Raw genomic sequence first — 19,201 nt, forward strand, 5'->3', positions numbered from 1 at the left:
GAAGCAGGCAAGCTATCACCACAAATACACTATTTGATCAAACTGTCAATATGATGAGAAGAGGTATTTTCTACCATGAGTGTTGTCTCTCTCTTAAATAAACAAACAAACAATGTCTGCTTTGGTGAGGTTTAATTACCTACCCTGGGACATGGATATTTTTCCACACCATCTTTGCCTTTTGTCTTACCTGAGCAACATCTTCAAGTTTGTTCCATTTTAAGGAGAGCAGCAGCTTTGGCAACGATTGTGGAAAATTTTCACGACAGTCATATCGCAAAGTCCAGATGAGATCCATTTCATTTTCACAGAGCTGAGACAAAGGATCTCTTTCCATTATTTCTTTTAGCACAATATAAAATTTTTTACCACCTCGACCCTAGAAGATGAGAGCAGTATGTTTGGATAACAATATTCAGTAGGATGCTTAGATTTTAGCTCAAGTACCGGAAATGCTATACCAAGGAGAGCATGAGATAGAAGGGAGTGACAAGTAAGCCTTTCCTTCAGACTGCTGAACTTGTTTGAAGAACTGCACCCAGTAGTCATTCAGAATTCAGCATACAGAAGTTACAGCGTACAAAAACAACTTCGGAGTTAAGGACGCTAGGTGGCAATATTTCTATTTTCCAACTCCAAAACAGAAAACTCTTGCTCGGATGCACATACTTTTCTTTTTGTTTTTCAAATGAGTGAATGTTATATACAAGCTATTATTATTATTTTTTAATTAAAGCCAAAAGACACTTTTGCAACAATAACCAAAGGGAGGTATATTTGTAAGTGTGCAAAGAAACATTTTTGTCTTCTCTTCCAGACCTATCTCTTGCAGACAATGGGCTGTTTTATCTCTCTGAGACACTGATGTAAGTAATGATTCTGTACATCAGTTTGCACAAAAGCATCTTTGCAAGTTGACTCTTCCTTTCCTGAGACATACTTGAGACTGAAAGGATGGAAATTAAAGCAATGACATCAGCAACAACAGAATTCCATAAATTAATGGGAGATGATTAACTGATGCATCTGGGTAAGGATGTAGTAGTTGACGGGAATAAACTAGTTTCGATATAATATTTAGATAAGCAATATCTCAGTCTTCTAACACTAAAGTCAACTTTACTGGAAAAGCCAATGGAAGTTTCAGCATAATTATAAGAGGTTGGCCAAATGGTCTTTACCTCAGTGGAAAATGAGAAAAATCAAAGCTGAGAAAAACTGTAGTAAAAATCAACTAGGAGTGATAACAGAAACAAACAAAAATCTTTAAAGTAACATTCTACATTGGATTTCCAGCTAACAAAAAAATACACCTGATGTACACACAACTTGTTTAGCTCCTCCTGGAAAGGATGAGTGTCAGTTAGGTGCTGAAGTGTTTTAAGTATTTTATTGTAAGCATAAATTCCTTGAATGTGAATAAACTTGAAATAATTAGTTGAACTGAAAGGCTTGGTAGTAAAACTATGGAAACATTATGTTTCTGTATCAAAATGAACAAGTAAACAGTCTTCACAATAAAGTGATCCTTGTATCTGAAAATGTTAATCTTTCAAATCACAACGCTATCGAGTTGGCATTCTGCTATTTGAGATTTCCAGTTATTTATATACCAGGTTGTTCATACCAACAGCTTTCACTTTTCCCAAGCACTTTATGCACTCGGTATTATTTAGCACTGACATTTTTTCAACTAACCACTGTATTCTTACATACAATGCAGTTCTTACTGCTGCTAAGTCCCAGTGCTTTTACCTTCTCAAATTAGAATCTTCTGCATGCTTACTATGACATTTTCCCCCAAAGTAAACAAATGATACAGAGAAAACACCTTCAGATTTTGGTGATTGCTTTGAAGCTTGTCAAGTTAGAACTATGTGAATTCTGAAGAAGAGCAAGTAATACCCATATTTAAGCAATATTTTTAATAGACTAAAGGTCATTTATCAGAGCACTTATTGGAAGCACCTGACCATCAAGCAAATGTCATACTTAATCCAACCGAGCAGTTTCCCAACATTTTATGCACCCTAGGAATTCTTTCCAGTGCTAATGGAAACCTCAGCTATGCTCCAAATCCATAAAGAGTTTGCACAGCAGTTATTTGACAAAAATTAACCAAGGTGTTCTTCTAAAGTCCAAAATACACTGAAAAAGAATGAATGCGAGTGTGCTTACGGCAGTTCAACAAAGTGGATTATGTAAGAAAATAAAGCCCATAGAATTATAACTATTCAAGTAGTTGAATTATTTTCTCTCAGACTGATGCAGAAGATTTAAAAAAAAAAAAAAAAAAAAACACTCCTCAAAAGTAATTTTGAAGTGCTGCCTTTGGCAGACGCTTACCGCCATGGCAGCGTTGTCACTGCTTCTTGCAATCTCAGCTGCCTTTTCAAGTATCTGCAAAAAGACATTTTAAAACAGATCAGATTTAAATACAAATCTGACATTGAAATAATCATTATAGATAAGTAATTTTTGCTATCTTTTAAATAATTACAACATTATCATATTGTATATATGGGGTATCACATGCACTTCTATGGAACGAATAACCAGAGAGTTTAGTGCTCTGATTTTTCCAGTCCATGTTTATACAGTATGAAGAGTCTTGAAAAAAATTTAGCTCACAGAGGAGAGAAGTGTTCCAAAAAGCAGTTAACACATCTGTACGAAGCTGTAATAGACCTTCATAGGTCACAGGCAGGCAAAATTTGAACGTTTTCAGTGTTGTGCATAAGTTTAGCTTTATAAAAGATCATTGGTATTGGAAAGTGGTTGTGCTGCTGACCCTCAAAAGGCCATGCACAGAGTATTTTAAAATGTATACACTTCCAAAATATTATCTGAAGACTCTAAAGGCAGAGCACTGACATTATCATATATTGCAAGTTCAAACAATTCCAGAAAGTAGGGAATTCAATGACAAAAGCATCTGAAAGTAAAGAAAAAACAGCTATTTACATATTAGCATTATTGATCACTCTGTCACATCTTACCTTATCAAAGGGAGGGTAATTAATAGGCTGTTTTGAATATTCTTGAAATCTAATGTGCAAAGCTGTTGCATTTTCAGTGTAAGGGTTAGTCTGGACAGTTCCCATTGGGTTTAACATTTCTTCAAGCTCATCTAAAATGTCAGCAAGAACAATTAACATTAAATTAAAAAGAAAATAATAATCTTATTGTGTCATTGTCTTTCAGTCCAAATGACTGACAGTGGTCTGCACAGCACCTCTCCAGTGCATGCTTCTCTGGTATGAACATTTCATACATTCTATATTTACAGATGCTGGATTATCACAGGGAAAAAAAAGAAAAAGATTTTCTCCTTGCAGAAGAAATGTAACAGAGGAACCCCTGGATACTGCTACCCTGAGCCAAATCCCTAAATAATGCTATAGTCTCAATAGCATCAGTCTCTGTAAACCCACATATACACTGCCTCTATATCAAACAGCATGAAAGAGAGTAACCTTTTTTTTTTTTGTCCCCTAGAGCTGGATTAATACTGCAGTTCTCATGATTAAATGAAGAGTGACACATAGATTTCAGACTTGTACTAGTTACTCTGAATTTCAGGGAAGGAAGTCTCAAAAACAGAATTCTAACTCACACGTTTTACAGACTCCAATATTCTCACATACAATATAGCTCACCTACTGAGTTTAAAACACATAGCACAGGTAACCAAATGAAACCTAAAATGCACTAAAAAAACCCAACCAAATAACAAATAACTAGATTTAAATATGCATCTCTAGTTTCAAGTGATCTTCTTTCTGTAACGTAACACTTTCAGAATACTGTTTTCAAGCAAGCTCTCATTTGTCCTCCTGTCACATAAACAGTACTTTCACAAAAGACATTAAGACTTCATGTATTTTTCCACATAAAAAAATACATGTAGTAAAGAAATTAGGACAGGAAAATTGCAAATGCATGTAGCCAATATTCTATTTGATACTGTTCTTCAATCTCAAATATTTCAAATAGAAGTATAGAAAATTAAACTTTACCTGGAAATGATGACCAGCTGTGCAGTACGAATTCTCCATTCTTCAGCTGTCCTTTGTAATCAAATACCATGGTATTTACCCAGGCTACAGGGTAGTGCTGTTAACAGAAAGAATTTCTATGTAGAAACTAAGATGGTAGGGGTTTTAGTGTGGGGTTTGTTTTTCTTCATCTTTAGTGTTGCTCTCTTTCAGAAAAGCAATTAAACACGAGCACAGTTCTCATATGTGCTCTGGGTCCTTTCAGACAATAGGATTTAATTCTAAGGAGCCACTCTGCCAATCTAACAACATACATTTCTCTGAACATGAGCCTAGATGCTCATACTTTTTCCCCATCAGAATACATCTCAAGTTCTAGAGATGAGAACAAAACTAACATCTTAAAATATAATTTGTTAAGTAGTCATTTGCCAATCTGCTTAAAATCAAAATATTCACGTCCTTTTCAGTGTCTGAGAAGCAGGAAAAGGGTTTTTTTTTTTTTTTTTTGTACCAGGATGTGTAATTCTTCACACATATACTTTTTCAACACCTTTCTTTTTCATTTGGTATTCTTGAAAACTGAAGTGAGGACAACAGATACCTGAATACCAAACATGCTATGTATAGTTAAGAGGTATAAAAGGGAAAAAAAAAAAAAAAAAAAAAAAAAAAAAAGAAATAATTACCACTTTTCCTGCTTTTCTAATGGTTTGGTACTTGGAGGGATTCATTGACTTAGTTGACTTTTTAGTTTTCATCTTATCCATCACAGCATAAACTGCAAAGCAGAGTCTTGCCATTCTTGGTAGATCACAGACATTTATTTCAAACTCCAGTACTTCATTCCAAGCATGGTCACTTCTCCCAGATATTTCTGTGCTTACAATAGTTTTACAAAGGAGCTCCGTACCGTGGAAAATACCAGCCCTAACATGAACCTGCATTAAGGAAATCAGAGAAGAAACATTAAGACCTGCCACAGAACCTACAGAATTCTGCACAGAATATAACACAGAACATATATATGTTTAATCAATATTTCTAATGTGATAACAAACAATTTTGATATTTTAATACACATTAAATGAAGCCATGCTAAAGAAAATCTGCCCTCAGCCCAGAATAATCCCCTCACAAAGTCTCAGTAGCACCAACAGATGATGTCCAAACAATGCCCCACCTGATCATTCTGTGCAAAAACCTCCTCCTACCACAGATGAAGAGGCTGCACTCATAACATAGGCACAAGTGTTAGGTCTGGGAGAACACTCTGTGGTGAGTTACACTCCATGATATAGGTGCCATAGGAACATCCCCTGTTAAACTGACTCAGTTAACTTGCATATAAAATCACAATTTTTTTCCCCAAACATAATCAATCACTGAACGGAAATAGTACATTTAAAGACTTGAGTCCCAGTGAGATTCATAAATTTCACTTTCACCTATTGTTGTCCCGTTTCACCACTATGAGCCAATGTGAGGTAAGAACAGCTACCTGAACATCAACGGAACGCAGAGCATGTTGGAAAGAAACCTTACTGCAGGAAATCTGATATGTAAACAGACTATGCATGTACATGTACATATGTGTAACAATTTATGTATATATTCACATACACAGCCAAAATTCCACTTTCCATTCACAGGGCTTTTTTTAAATGTCTCTGTAATTACAGATTGCAGCATTTATATTCGTCAAAAAGGAAATATTGTGGCTGATACCAGAGAACTGGTTAAAACTGGTTCATAGCTGATTTGAACCAAGTCATCAGATGGTCCTCATTAATCCATTTGGAGATTTACTTCACATTCAATTGAATTTACACCAAATTCCTTTGCTGATTGAGAGCTATCTTATGGAATTATGATTACATCTATTGTAAATGTTCTGAAGTCTGCCTGATTCATTTAAAACCACATTTTTAAATTCATATTTGCACAGCTTTCAATGTTATTGGCTTCTTGACATCTGATATTATAAGCTTTGTATGGCCCCAGTTTTCCCTGACTTTTCTTTCACTTTATAATATAAGAAAAAGCTGTGTTGCAGTGGAAGAAACTAAGTGATCAGGCAAGATGTGATAGTAATAAAGCAGCTTGGATATACCTGGAATGCACTGCTAACTGCTTGCCTGTGACCACTCCTAATTCTATGATTTCCATTCCTGTTAAAAATAAGGAATTGGATACTAAATTTTGTTCTTTTTGTTTTGACATTTCCTTTTTACTACTGAAATTGTACGTAACAATGGCACAGCCAAATAGCAAGACAAAATGCTACTTCCAATGTCACATTTGGAAAACTGGGAGTTAAACAGCTGAACGAAGTCAATGGGGTTCTAAGTGAAAATACTCAAATGCAGCTCACATCTGACAAACATTTTATTTCTACCTATAAACACTGCACATATGAATTCTGTTGGTGCTCTCAGCAGAACTGAATACTGATTTGGTATTCTGAGTAGTGACTTGCACAATAGCAGCCAATTAAACATTACGTTCTAAGAAGTCAGGAATAGGAAACAAATACATTGTCAACAGTGACACAATTCCATAACAGCATAGACAAACAAAGCAGACAAACGTGCACAAGTGTGCAAGGTTAATGCATGACACTGAATATAACTAAGGCAATTTTAAGTTTTCAAGACTAAAATGCATTCAAAATACTAAAAACTCCTTCGATCGTTTCCACAGATGCCAATACTGAAGGATTATCATTTGTTGTTGTTTCTCAAGCTTCTGATCAACATATTTTATTTTTTCTGCAGAGTCGAGTTGGAATTGATAAAAGTTCATTTTTTATATGTACTAAAAAAATATCTGATAGCTACACTGCTTCTGGAATCCATCTCCTTTTCTCCCTCCCATTTTAAAACTGTAAGAATCCACATACTGTAGAGCTAAGAAGACAATACAACCAGCTAGATGACAGTTCAGATCAAGAAAAGAAAAATGCCTGGCTCTGCAGACATCCATTTCTAAAGCCACACTGCCTCACATGTCAAATCTGTAGCCACGGCCCATTTAGTGCAGTACATGACATATACTGAATGCACATGGACAGTATGACAGTAGTTTTGAAGAAAAAAATGCAATGCGTATCATGAATAAATCATCAGAACAGCCAACTTGAATGGCTAACTGGATTTCTCTCTGACGTATTTAATTAACTGCTGGTCAAATGAAGTAGAGGAAATCAATGTTGTTCCACTTCACAAGTGTCTTGTAAGGTCTTAAAGTAATTGTGTAAAAACTCCCCATGTGTTAACAGCTTCTGGTCTGTAACACAGGCAGTAGCCCGCTCACATGCATTTTTCAGGAAGTGATACTACAGCTTCTTTTGTGTGTGCAGCATGTTTAGAAAATAAAAGACAGATTGGATAGAGGCACACAATCCATGCTTAGAAACACACAGTTTATTCTGGACTACAAAAAATATCTTCAGTTCCAATTAGTTTAGGGAAGTTTGGTCTAAATAAGGTTATTTTGTATTGGTACTTACAGATGCTTGAAAAAAAGACCAACAAGAACCATACCAACATACATGTCACACTGTCCATAATTACTAATAACGCTCTAATGTATCTATCCAACTTCAGACAATATAAAAACAGTTTTAGCAAGGAATTAAGATTTTAAGCAATACTAACGATACAATTAAGCAATAATGCATACACTTTTGTTCACCTGAAACCTGTTCAATTCTGAGCTCACTAAATGTAGGAAAGCATTAAAATTATTATCAGATTGTCTTCTGAAACTAGGAAAATTACTTACTTTGGCATTTTCTTCTGTATTTAGCTTATTACCCTTCAATAGAACAATCTTGAAAGGGCTGCAAATGTCCCATACACTCTGAGAAGGGAAATAAAGATGCACATTTTCCTCTTAATCAACATAATTACTTCATAAACTAAACATTTTCAGCAGAAGCCATACAAACTAAAAGAGATATTTGTAAAAATATGAATTTGAAATCTTAAAAAACAAATTGCTTATCATAACTACAAGAGCATCTCAGATGCTCCAAAAGGAAAGAAGGACAAAAAACACCAAGTTAAAGATACGTTGTATACTACTTGCTGACAATAACAACTCTTCAAATGTATTATTAGTTGCTCTGAATATATAGCTACAGATTAAAAGAATAAAGTCTGTCCCCATTCCTTAGAATAACAATACACAAATTACAACTGTGTTATATGGCCATGGTAAGTTTAACAATGAAGGAAGCACTACATTAAAAGATAGACTTATCTAATGGCAAAAGTTACCACTGTTGAAGTGAAAACATCATGCAAGATACGAGGGATCTAATACAATAGACCACAGATCACTACAGTTCAAGCCAGTGGAGCCTACATATGCTGAAGCTGGAGAATACAGCTCCGTGCAGTAATTTCTCCAGTTGCAGGTAACAGATTATTACCCGCTCTTCTGGCCTGTGGTTGAAAGTAGAATCAACAGTAATGACAGTGACAGTGGGTCCCTTCTGGGGCATCGAGGAGGAGAGAGCAAGAGGGAGGTGAGGACAGGGAAGTAACCAAAAAGCTGTAAGGCCTGCTATCCCTGATGTAAAACTAGCATGCAACAGAAGGCTTTGAGGAGACCCAAGAGACCTATTCTGGAAAACAGAAGTAACAACAGAAATCCCAGACACTGTGATTTACATTGCACAATTCACTCTTCCTTTTGGAAATCAGATACTCTTCACATGAACTTACAGTCGTTGCTCTTGTTTTTTTTGGTGGCAGAGGAAGAGGAAGATTGGATGATTTTCGGTTTATGGCAACTTCTATGGCGATCATTTCCTGCTCACACATTTTCTTTATGGTGCAACACTCAACTAGAGTCAGCTGAGGAAGAGTCCTGTTCATCACACAGTTGTGTATATACTAAAAGCCCATGCAAAAGAATTAGAAACTAACAGAATATTTCTGCAACAACTTTCAAATCAAAGCAATTAGAATATATTGCAAAGTTACAAAGGAAATGATGCACATTTATTTTACAATGGGACAGCAGAGCAGGCACGAGGAAGAAGCACATTATTGTTCAGCTTTGTTCACTATGCAATGACACATGATACAAAGTGAAATTCTGGCCAAAGCTCCAGAGAGCATTGATTACAATGAGTTCCAAAGAGCTTTACATACCTGAAACTGAATTAACGGATGATCACCAAAAACATATTCTAGCCTCCCACTAACTTGCAGCACATAGTCAGCAGGATCAATTTCCTCATCTTCTTTTCCATGGATAGTCAAACGTTTTCGGATTGCCAGTTCATTCAACTTGATGGGATTCATGTTAGGAGACACTTGAAAACTAAATACATCCTAACAAAACACAAACAGGAATACCAAATATCACTTTTCATAGTCAGACTTTGACTGACGGGATGTGAGGGGAGTGAAGAAAAGAGAGGTAGCAGCCAATACCCATAGCATACAACATGGAAAGACTCCACTTCCAAAGAAAAATTTCAATCAAATCTTTTCATAGTATCTGTAGTTTTCATTAGTCTTAAAAAGTTAAAGTTAGTATTTTTTTTTTTTAATTAGGGGGGAAAAAAAAGGTTTAAATGCACTGAATGTTATCGTTCCTAATGGTAAAAGGTCTTCTATGAAGTCTTTCTTCTCCCTGCATCAACCACGTTGATTTGGAAAAGTTGATCCAGCAAGTTCTGCTTCTTCTTTTGTTTGTTTTGGTAGATTTTTGGGTGGGTTTTTTTGTTTGTTTGTTTGTTTTTGCACACACACACCCTCCCACAAACACGTGAGCCCACTAAGAGCAGTTATTTACAAACCAAGTGTTGTCTGACTTGTATTCCTTTGACTTGTGCTGAATTTTTTTTAGTAAGAAGCTAAGTAAGAAAATCTAACTACAAAATCAGGAAAAGAGTTTTGTATTTCTGCCCAGAACTTTGCTGAGCAGCAAAGGCTTGCTTCTCCTACTATAACTGACAGTGGGCAAATGGGAATGAACCCTTTCCTTCCCAGGAACCTGGTGTCCTACAATGGCTGATTTAATTCAAAATAGTAGCTTTTTTCACGTGTGCACATCACAGCAATGGCGATTAGTTTCTGTCTCTTGCTCCAAAGCCAATTAGGTAGGTTACACAGATCCCTCATGTACTCTTAACAACAAATATTTTCGTATGTCTTTCTCTCACTCTTGCAGTGTTCCTACTGGAAGGTTGCAACAGTCTCCATAATTGCCTACTTAATGCAGAGTTGTCTTACAGTACTCAATGAAAGTTGTCCAGAACAGAGTTTAGTGCCCTAAAAGATGGCTCCAATTTGAACTCTTAATAGCTTTGAAGGTCAGAACTGGTAGCAGAAGCATCTGAAATATTTGGAATGTTGGGAGCCCAAGCTATTACAGTAGCAGGCAAACGCATTTTGAACCAACAGAAACTTCTGCATTCCTTTTATATCAAATGCATGCTTATACACAATACTTTCCTCAACAGCTAACTAACACAGATATTCTCATTGTTCCTGAAAAACTACAAGTCCTCTGCTATGCTGTAAACAACTGGAAAAGTTGTGAGGTTTCTTTTTGTAAGAACTCCTACACATCCCAAATCAGATAGTGTTACTGGTTACCAAATGCAATATTCATCTCTGCAGTTAGTATTTCCAGAGCCAGGTATAATTTTACAACTTCAGATTATCATTTTTTCTTAGTGTTAATAAAGATGGTACAGAAACAATACAGCTTTGCAAATAAAATTAGCTTAATTATTGGAACATCAATATCTAACAACTAGGTCCAAGTGGACAGCAAATGTAGTCTATTATTACATGCTTCTGAGATTCTAAGGCTTCCCATGCTGACACCTCACCACTAAGAAGTACACAGTGTAAAAATGAGGAATCGAGCAGAAACACAGCAACTTTACCATAAAAAAATATATTTTTTTAAAAATAAGCTATGGGGGTTGTTAGCTTGACTACCAGAAACAAGAAGGTAATTTTAAGTCTCAGCTAGAGTTCCATTTCCCTCTGTGTATGTGTAGTTGAGGGAAAGCTAACTCGTATTTTTTACGCTTACTTCTCAACCTAATTAGCAGCTCACCCCTAAAGATGTTCAAAAATGAACCACAAACAGAAAGAAACCTGTTGAACTTGGTTCTTCCCCATTCAGCATATCTCGGGCCTAAAATCAAACCCTAGTGAAGTCACACACATAATAGTTGACCAAAAGGGTCTTGAGAATTCTCAAATGAACATAAAATAATACAAAATGTAAGAGCTGCACATTTCAATTTTAAAAGCAGAAAAGAGTAGAATTGTAATATGACTTCAGTCCACAACTGTTCATTGGCTTTCACACTTTCTTTCAAAAGTCAAGGGCCCTGGTAACATTATTATTCTATTTCACTTGCACGTTTGATTGACCTCATGCTAACTCAGATCAGAATCAAGAACAGTACATAAAATATGATGAGCATCCATTCTTACCTGGCAGTTATCAAAATGAATAGCCACTACAAGATTTCCACTATAAAGCTTATCTTGGAAGTTCTCTGGGACAACGGGTTCCTGTTCTGGTGGGTAAGTGTGCTTTAACCAGTCCATCCAGGAAAGACCCACAAGCGACTGAATCTTCTCCTCACTGATTCTCCGCATTTTAGCTCGAAAGTCATTCACTTCAGGATCTTGTAAGGCATCAAACTCATGGAGACCTAGAAGAGTTCAATCAAGCAAAAGAATGCCTCACCTGTTTATCTTTAAGGTAAGGTTGTATAAATGATTTTATTCAGATCTTCATCCCGCTGTACATCAGTGGACTTTCAAAGTTATTTGCACAATTCCCATGCAACCTGGCTTAAGTGTTTGAACAGTAACAAACAATTCCTTGCTTAACATTAAATGGAAAATCCAACCTCACTCTGCTTTCAAAATAGATTGGGAAGTTTTAAGTCTCCCCTCACAACAGCAAATGCAAACACAGCACCGTAAGTGCACCATAAAAACCACACGTTGGAGTGTTTTTAAATCACCGTCTTCCCTGTTCTGCCCCCTTAAAGATCTTGTTTAAAAGGCAAAAAAAAAGAATAGTTATCTGCAAAGAGATACATTTGTTCTTGACATAGCCTTGCGATTAAAATAAACCTTCTACTCAAATAAAACCGATAGGACTGAAAGTTCAACCAATCCGAGTCCAATAAAATTTCTTTTCCAAAACATATATAGAAATAATACATAGTGAGAGCCCCAAAGAATGTGGGTTCTTCAGTCCGTAAGGAAGTTCAGGAAGCACAGAATCTGCAAGTGTGTGTGTTTCTTCACTTCTCCCAAACTGATGGACCTTGTCCAAACTACACAAAGCACCAGATTCCGTATGAGAACAAAACACTGCGTTTATAAGCACAGAAAGAGAAATATTCAGTCAAAGAATGTGAATCTCTCAGAACCTGTCAGAGTATGTCTGAGCAGTCAAACTGGCTGCTTCCATTGTTGGCTTTAACAAATGGGCAGACAGCGCGCTGCTGAAATCTAAACAAAACCTGCAGTCTTTATAAAGGAGCTAACAATGGTTCATTGTTTTAAAACAAGAGGTATGACCTCACATGACCCTGTCAATCTTTATTGTATAACCACAGCAGATTTAAAAGATGAAAATTCTGAAATAACATCAAGAGCAAGTTACTGTGAAACCCTTAAAAATAGCTTTCCATTGTTTGCTGAAAATCAGTGTCACAATGGAGAGCAAAGCCAAGAATCATACTGTTAACCAAGTCAGAAACCATGTATACCAAACTCGTAACAATTTCTAGTTCCCTCAGCCTACGCAATTTGTTATTAGGCTACTTGTGGTAACACTTTCAGGGATTAAGTGTTCCATCACTTAGTAATAGTAATATGGATTTTTTTTCCCAATTTAATCCCCTTATCTAATGAGAAGACTTTTTCTCTTGACTGATGTAGTTATACAACACAGCGCGTAGCATCTATCAACTTTCAGATATTTCATCTTTAGTATTTAAAATTGTTTTAAATTTCATCAGTACCAGTCTGAGGAAGAGAAGTTCTGTCAGAGACAACAAGAGAAGAAAAGTATTCTAAGTTTTTTCCCATTACCTGCCCAAATGAGACTCTCTTCTATAAAATAAAGTTAAAAAAAAAAAATACAGAGAACAGTGAATGTAATTACCTTTGCCTATAAGAACACCTATTTTGGAGTCCAACTTTTCTCCTGGATCACAATTCCTTGTCACTAGTTTAAGGACAGGAAGAAAGGGTCTGACGTCACAAAGTCTCCGTGTTTCATCTTCTAATTCTTCATGTACGGCCGTCTGATTCACACACGAGAACATGTAAGAGTCAATCTCCATGAGGAGATGGAAGAGTGGATAGGTGTGTGCCTGCTTCCATAACAGCTGGAAAAAAAACAGTAATAAGAAGAGTGAGTTGTTATTATTATCTGTCTTGTGGTTGTTTTTAAGCAGCAGCTAACGTGCACAAACATCCCAGATAATTTACACTTATTTGTAAATTATCTGCAGGCCGCCAGGATGTGCAAGTCACACACGCAGCACTCAACAAAGCTTCACTGAACTGAATGTTTACATAGTAGATTATACCTCACCTAACACCAATATAAGCTATATCAAATTCTTAGCAGAAATCAAAATTGTAGGCAAAAAGAACTGTCTTTATATAAACATATACTGTAGGATCAATAATGCAGTGTCAAAAATCTTGCACAAAACACACTTTCCAAAAATACAAAGTTGAACTGCACTCCTACAGCCAGACTGAAAACATCAGCCTATGTTTCTGAGATTTGTACACCCAAGGCTGCCTTCCAATAAATGTACCCCAGTCTAACTGGCCTGGTTGGGCAAAAGCTTTTTTTTTTTTCCTGTTTTTTGGTTTTTTTCTGTGTTATTCTCTAATTGCTAATTATATCAATTAAAAATCCGGTGGGTTTGTTGTTGTTTTTAATATATATATGAGCTAACTTCAATTTCCAGGTATTAGTACTTATCATAACCTTAAACATCATAGGATGTACAAAGATGAAGTTCCCAAAACTGACTGCCACTGAAAGCAGCCACTTGCTGTTACACACAGTACAATTACAGCAAATGGTACAATTTCAGTGCCTACAGAAAATGAATTCTTAAAAATTCTTAAACTCTCAAACAAATGGCTATTTTTCCTTTTTTCTCATGTTTTCATCTTTACAGTTTCACATGAAGTATAAGGAGCTTATCTTATTTCTCAGGTCCTCAATTTATGGTCTCCAAATAAGACTTGTCACAGCAATGTGTGGGGAGCAAAGCTGCTAACGCAGCTTGTTGCCTATACTCTGGTTACTGTTTAGTTCTCAAATCCATTATTTCCATGACAGAGCTCTGTAATGTAGGTACAATTAACGTTCCTTTTCTCTGAAGAACTGGGCAGCAACAGTGCCACGGAAAGTTTCAGTGTGTTGGAAATATCACAAAAACCAGACAGCTGAGTCCCAGCCCCTTACTGCTGTCACTCACATGCTTGGTTTTGCAATTCTTCATCGAAGTCACTACAGCTATTCCGTAATTTTACCGTGCCAGGCTAACCTTTCACTAAAACAATGACAAATTTCTAGTCAGAATTATTTCCAGTATTTCAGTATAGCGCCAAACTTAGATCCCTTCATTTCCTAGACACACTCTCACTTCTTCTAAAATGCTAGGTGGGTCACTGCTTAAACAGAACATTTTAGCATATTGCGCATTAGAAAGTTTCAAACCAGGAGCACATAAATTACTTAAATATATATTACTTAAATATGAAGATTTTATTGTTAATGGGTGTCCCCCCCTGACAAGTATTTGAAGCACTCCATAAACAAGAACAGATCAAACCCACTGCTCAAATTTGAATTTAAAAAATCTTGGAATTTTAGACACCAGATTAATTCCATCCCTTTAGAATTACACAAGATATTCCCGGGATGAACTGTTTCTAACACTGTCTTTCAAAATATAAAATCCACAGTATCACATCCCAAAAGAATTAAAAACATTGGAAACAAAACAAAGGGGTCACAGCCCTTCTTTGGTAAAGAAAATTGTTTCCTCTGAACAAATACACAAGGATTTTTCACATCCATTTTTCAAAAAGACCCCTCACGCAGTAAATAAATCACAGATTTCACTCTTTTTAAGTGATGTCCCAACAAGGCACTTCTTAACTAACTTAAGCAGTGGCTTTATAAGGCCACCGTTGGTGTCAAACAAAAGGAACACAGGAACACAATATATGATCTCTGTATTAACAATCAAGTCAGACACAGGATCTGTTTCCACACTAATCAGAAAAATTTTGAATAAATGCACAATGTATGAATAACACGTTAACAAAAGGTTTAGATACAACAACTCAGTATTAACATAAAGCAATCATGTTAATCTCTGCTGAAGTGCAACCATCAGTGAGAAATTATTTCTCCATACCTCGACGTCTGCTCAAAAACATTCAAAACCCCCAGACACATACATCTTTACCAGTCACTCCGCTATGAATGCGCCTCTAATTAATTTTTTATGCTTACCCAGATTCACTGCTTGATTTGCCAGAAGGCACATGAAAATCAGAACCAGAACTCATTTCAAATAGAAGTTAATTGACCACTTGGTATTACCTGCTTAATATGAGATATAGTGGCATCTCGAGGGACATCCAAGTTGATGTAGATTCCAGTGGGCAATAGGAAGTCCACGGATATTGAGCCATCAGCACCGATCTGTGAATCCACTGCCCAGATGTCAAGGCTGTCTGTCACGGCAGGAGGCATTATGGAATCTCAACAATATCATAACCACATGGCCTTAGGAAAAAAAAATTACATTCAGTATACTTAACCTTCTATAATTAGACACACATTTTGAAGCTTTTGGAAAGTTTACTTAAGTCTGCTTGTGCAGTTCAGCTCGCAAGACTGGGGTTTCAAATGCCAATACTGCAAGCACATATACAGAGTCTTACTCATTAATTCCATTTAGTATAGGAAGAACACTTGCCTGATAAAGCACTCACACAGTGTTTACATCATTAAGACTTAATTTTAAAAACATATTAACAATGACTAATCAGAAGCTAGCTAAAACAAAGTCTGAAATTCATTTTGAATTTTCTCTAAATCTATCTGTATGAAAAACAATGGAAACAAACCTCTTGGAGAAAGTACAGCAATATTTAATTTGAAAATACATCGTTTTGTAATTCTGAAAATTTATGACTGTTGTTAACAAACACGGAAAGAGTGCCTAATTCAACTTGGAAGTCTATACTAAGAATAGGAAAATCTTCAACGTCTCATTAGAAAGAGGCATTTCCCTTCTGAGACACTCATCTCCATCCTTCTTTAAAGGTGAAAGCAAATGATCTCCTTTGAATTCAACTCACTATGTAAACTACATCCACCCAGGGCAGGGAAAAAGCTTTTGTGTGATCTGCTGCAATGCACTTCACTGGCCTCTTGATGACTTGCTCTTTGTACTTCAGGTCGTTTTCCATTACCCTTAGTAGTACTACTAGATTTTCTGACCTTCCAAGTCTTGCATTTTCAATTACCTCCCTAAAGATGTGCTTACCCATTGATCACTATTCACTCAAGTATTTAGCTTTCTCTGCTCCTCAGCTGACAGAGGGATGGGAAGTGCTGTAAAAGACTGCTGTAAATCACTTTTAAGGACAGAGCAGACTAATGCTCTACCTAACTCTTGTTGGACAACACCAGACAAGAGAAAGTCATTCTTTTTAAAAAAACAAGCAGAACAAAACCAAAATCCAACAGCAATAAAACCCACCAGATCATGGTGAGCCGTCACTTCTCCCCTCACCTCCCCCCAGCTTTTATCCCTCCTTCTCCTCTGCATCCCCTCCCCACTCCTGCTTAACAGAAGGTACTTCTCCTACAGCACCAGCAGAAGCAGCGGGGTTTAACCAACACCCCGGGCTGCTGATGTTTACAGCATCACACAGCATCTTCAAGAAGCAAGAAAAAAGAAAATGCAATTAGCACGACAACGTTATGAACTCCAGTCACTACTGCTAATTACCTGGCTGTGCATCAAACCTCCCAAACAGACACGTAACACATTCATGAATACAGCTTTCCATTCTCACTTCACTACTGATTTTTTCCCCTCAAAGCAAACAACCACAAAATCTTAGCGGCACACCATGGTTGAATGCACCACAGAACTCTGGGAGACTGACCACGTCATAACCAAGGAGCTGCATGGAACCACACAACGGCCTGGGTTGGAAGGGACCTGAAGGACCGTTGAGCCCCAACTCCCTGCTGCAGGCAGGGCTGCCAAAGATTCATTTCCCTCCATCTTCAGATTCTTATCCTTTCTCATTACAGAACTGCTCCGTTTGGGAAAAGTCTCAACACCAGCAAATAAATACAGGCTTTACAGTATAAAGGAGTTAATGTTTCATTAAGTTACCTTTCTTAGATGTGCTTATTTCACAGAAATGCAACTCAACACAAAACTCCTTAAAATTGGTAGGCTTTTAGGCCAAATAATCCATTGTCATATGCGCCCTGGTCCTCACTGACAACAGGGATATGTAGGCAGTACCTTAGAAAGCCTCTGCGATCCTTTACTTGATATGGACAGCTTGCAGTGAAATAAATCAAGCAAGCCAGCATGCAGGCTGAGGGCACAGCTGAATGTGCCTGCACTAACACCATACACCACCAGCACCGACCAGCTGCAGCAGTGTAACTTCTCATTGGCTGTTAATATTCTGTATGCATCAATAAGTGGTAACTTCTACTGATCATTTTTAAGCAGCCAGTACAATCACCACTCTAGAAATGTACACGGTCCGTACCTCTGACTCATTCTTTAGCACTGCTTTCCATCCCTTCCATTGTAGGGATTACATGAAATGATTCATTTCACATTTGGAAAATCTCAGGTGATGAAATCTCCAGTACCAAAAGAGGGATGGTTAGGAGGAACCCAAACCTCTATCTGCCACCTAAACACACTGGGTAATAAGACTCATTTCAAAGCTTTCCCCTTCAGCCTTACTGCAGTTTGAGGGCTTACAAGAGCGTGACTACTGCTAACACATCTTGTTACTGTGGCTCTCTTCATATTCTGCTTGTACTAGATATAAGGATAGCAGGGTTTCCATTAAAAACAAGCAGGAAAAAGAAACCCTCTAACTTTTAGAAAGCAGAAGTACATAAGTACAAATATTTTTACTCAATAGAAGCAACAATTAGGAAGTTCCTATTATTATAATCAGCATCAGACAACGGTTTATTATCATAAGGTTCTCATTTCCAATAAAATAAAAATTAAAATAACACCAAATTACTGAACTGCATCAGACTGGATTGAAGCAAAACAAGATCTGTGGGGGATCAAGTGATGAAAACAAGTCAGGCATGAAAATATCTGATCTTAATTACCAGATTAATTACAAATCCATCCCTTCACTCGTCCATGGCTGTGGAAAGCTTACCATGGCGAGAGATCTCTCACAATCTAAAGGAAAGAAACGAAATTTCATCCCATCATGCAACACACAACGCCATCAGAATAACAGAGCATCCGCCCCCAGAACCTTGGAGCACACACAGTTCATTATCCATTAGCGTGTCTTTAACAAGAAGGTCTTTAAATGGGATGTTGTTATTCAGCTGCTGCTACTCACAGCAACTCTGCCAGAGTTCTGATGTAACTGACAGTAGCGGTCACAGGAAAATTCATTGGCATGATCTAAAACTGAAGCATTTTCATACATGTGTCCACATATTTCTGTGCTCAGTCTACTTTCCATAGCATTCTGTGGTCACTGTGGTAAAAGAAACTAGTATCACCTCTATAGAGAGCTAACTTCACAGGCACAGCAAGAGGAAATGGCAGTAATGTGCAATAAGTTATTTCATCTGTAATTTCTATTTAAATGCAGCATAAGATTGCATCTATTGCCATCCTGTTCTAGATGTGTCCCATAATATTTGCACTTATTGAAACTGTGTTAGTGCACCAACGGAAGCTTAAAACATTCCAAGAAGCCGGCCTCAAAAATGCCACTGCTATCTTCTAATGTGGACAGCATGAAAGCTGAGGTTCCACAGGATCTGCTTACAGTCACTGACTTTCAACACAGGCTTAAGAAACTTGGAAAACTCCATTTAGGGGAAGCGCAGTTGTTGCACCA

At 37.0% G+C, this 19,201-nt stretch overlaps 1 protein-coding gene across 14 annotated transcripts in view; it reads right to left on the reverse strand.

Moving 5' to 3' along the window:
• The window catches only part of PIK3CB (phosphatidylinositol-4,5-bisphosphate 3-kinase catalytic subunit beta), a 111,564-nt gene that overhangs the window by 19,983 nt on the left and 72,380 nt on the right, over positions 1-19,201 (reverse strand). For all 14 annotated transcript variants that reach the window (XM_046898396.1, XM_046898397.1, XM_015276913.4 and 11 more), the window contains 11 exon segments: positions 15,651-15,836; positions 13,173-13,398; positions 11,477-11,700; positions 9,164-9,346; positions 8,732-8,902; positions 7,785-7,862; positions 4,688-4,939; positions 4,020-4,116; positions 3,000-3,130; positions 2,347-2,400; positions 191-379 (listed from right to left, as the gene is read on the reverse strand). In XM_046898396.1, coding sequence (XP_046754352.1) covers positions 191-379; positions 2,347-2,400; positions 3,000-3,130; positions 4,020-4,116; positions 4,688-4,939; positions 7,785-7,862; positions 8,732-8,902; positions 9,164-9,346; positions 11,477-11,700; positions 13,173-13,398; positions 15,651-15,803 — 1,758 coding nt within the window. In that variant the 5' untranslated portion in view covers positions 15,804-15,836.

Source organism: Gallus gallus, chromosome 9 (assembly GCF_016699485.2).
Source record: "Gallus gallus isolate bGalGal1 chromosome 9, bGalGal1.mat.broiler.GRCg7b, whole genome shotgun sequence".
Taxonomy (NCBI): Eukaryota; Metazoa; Chordata; class Aves; order Galliformes; family Phasianidae; genus Gallus; species Gallus gallus.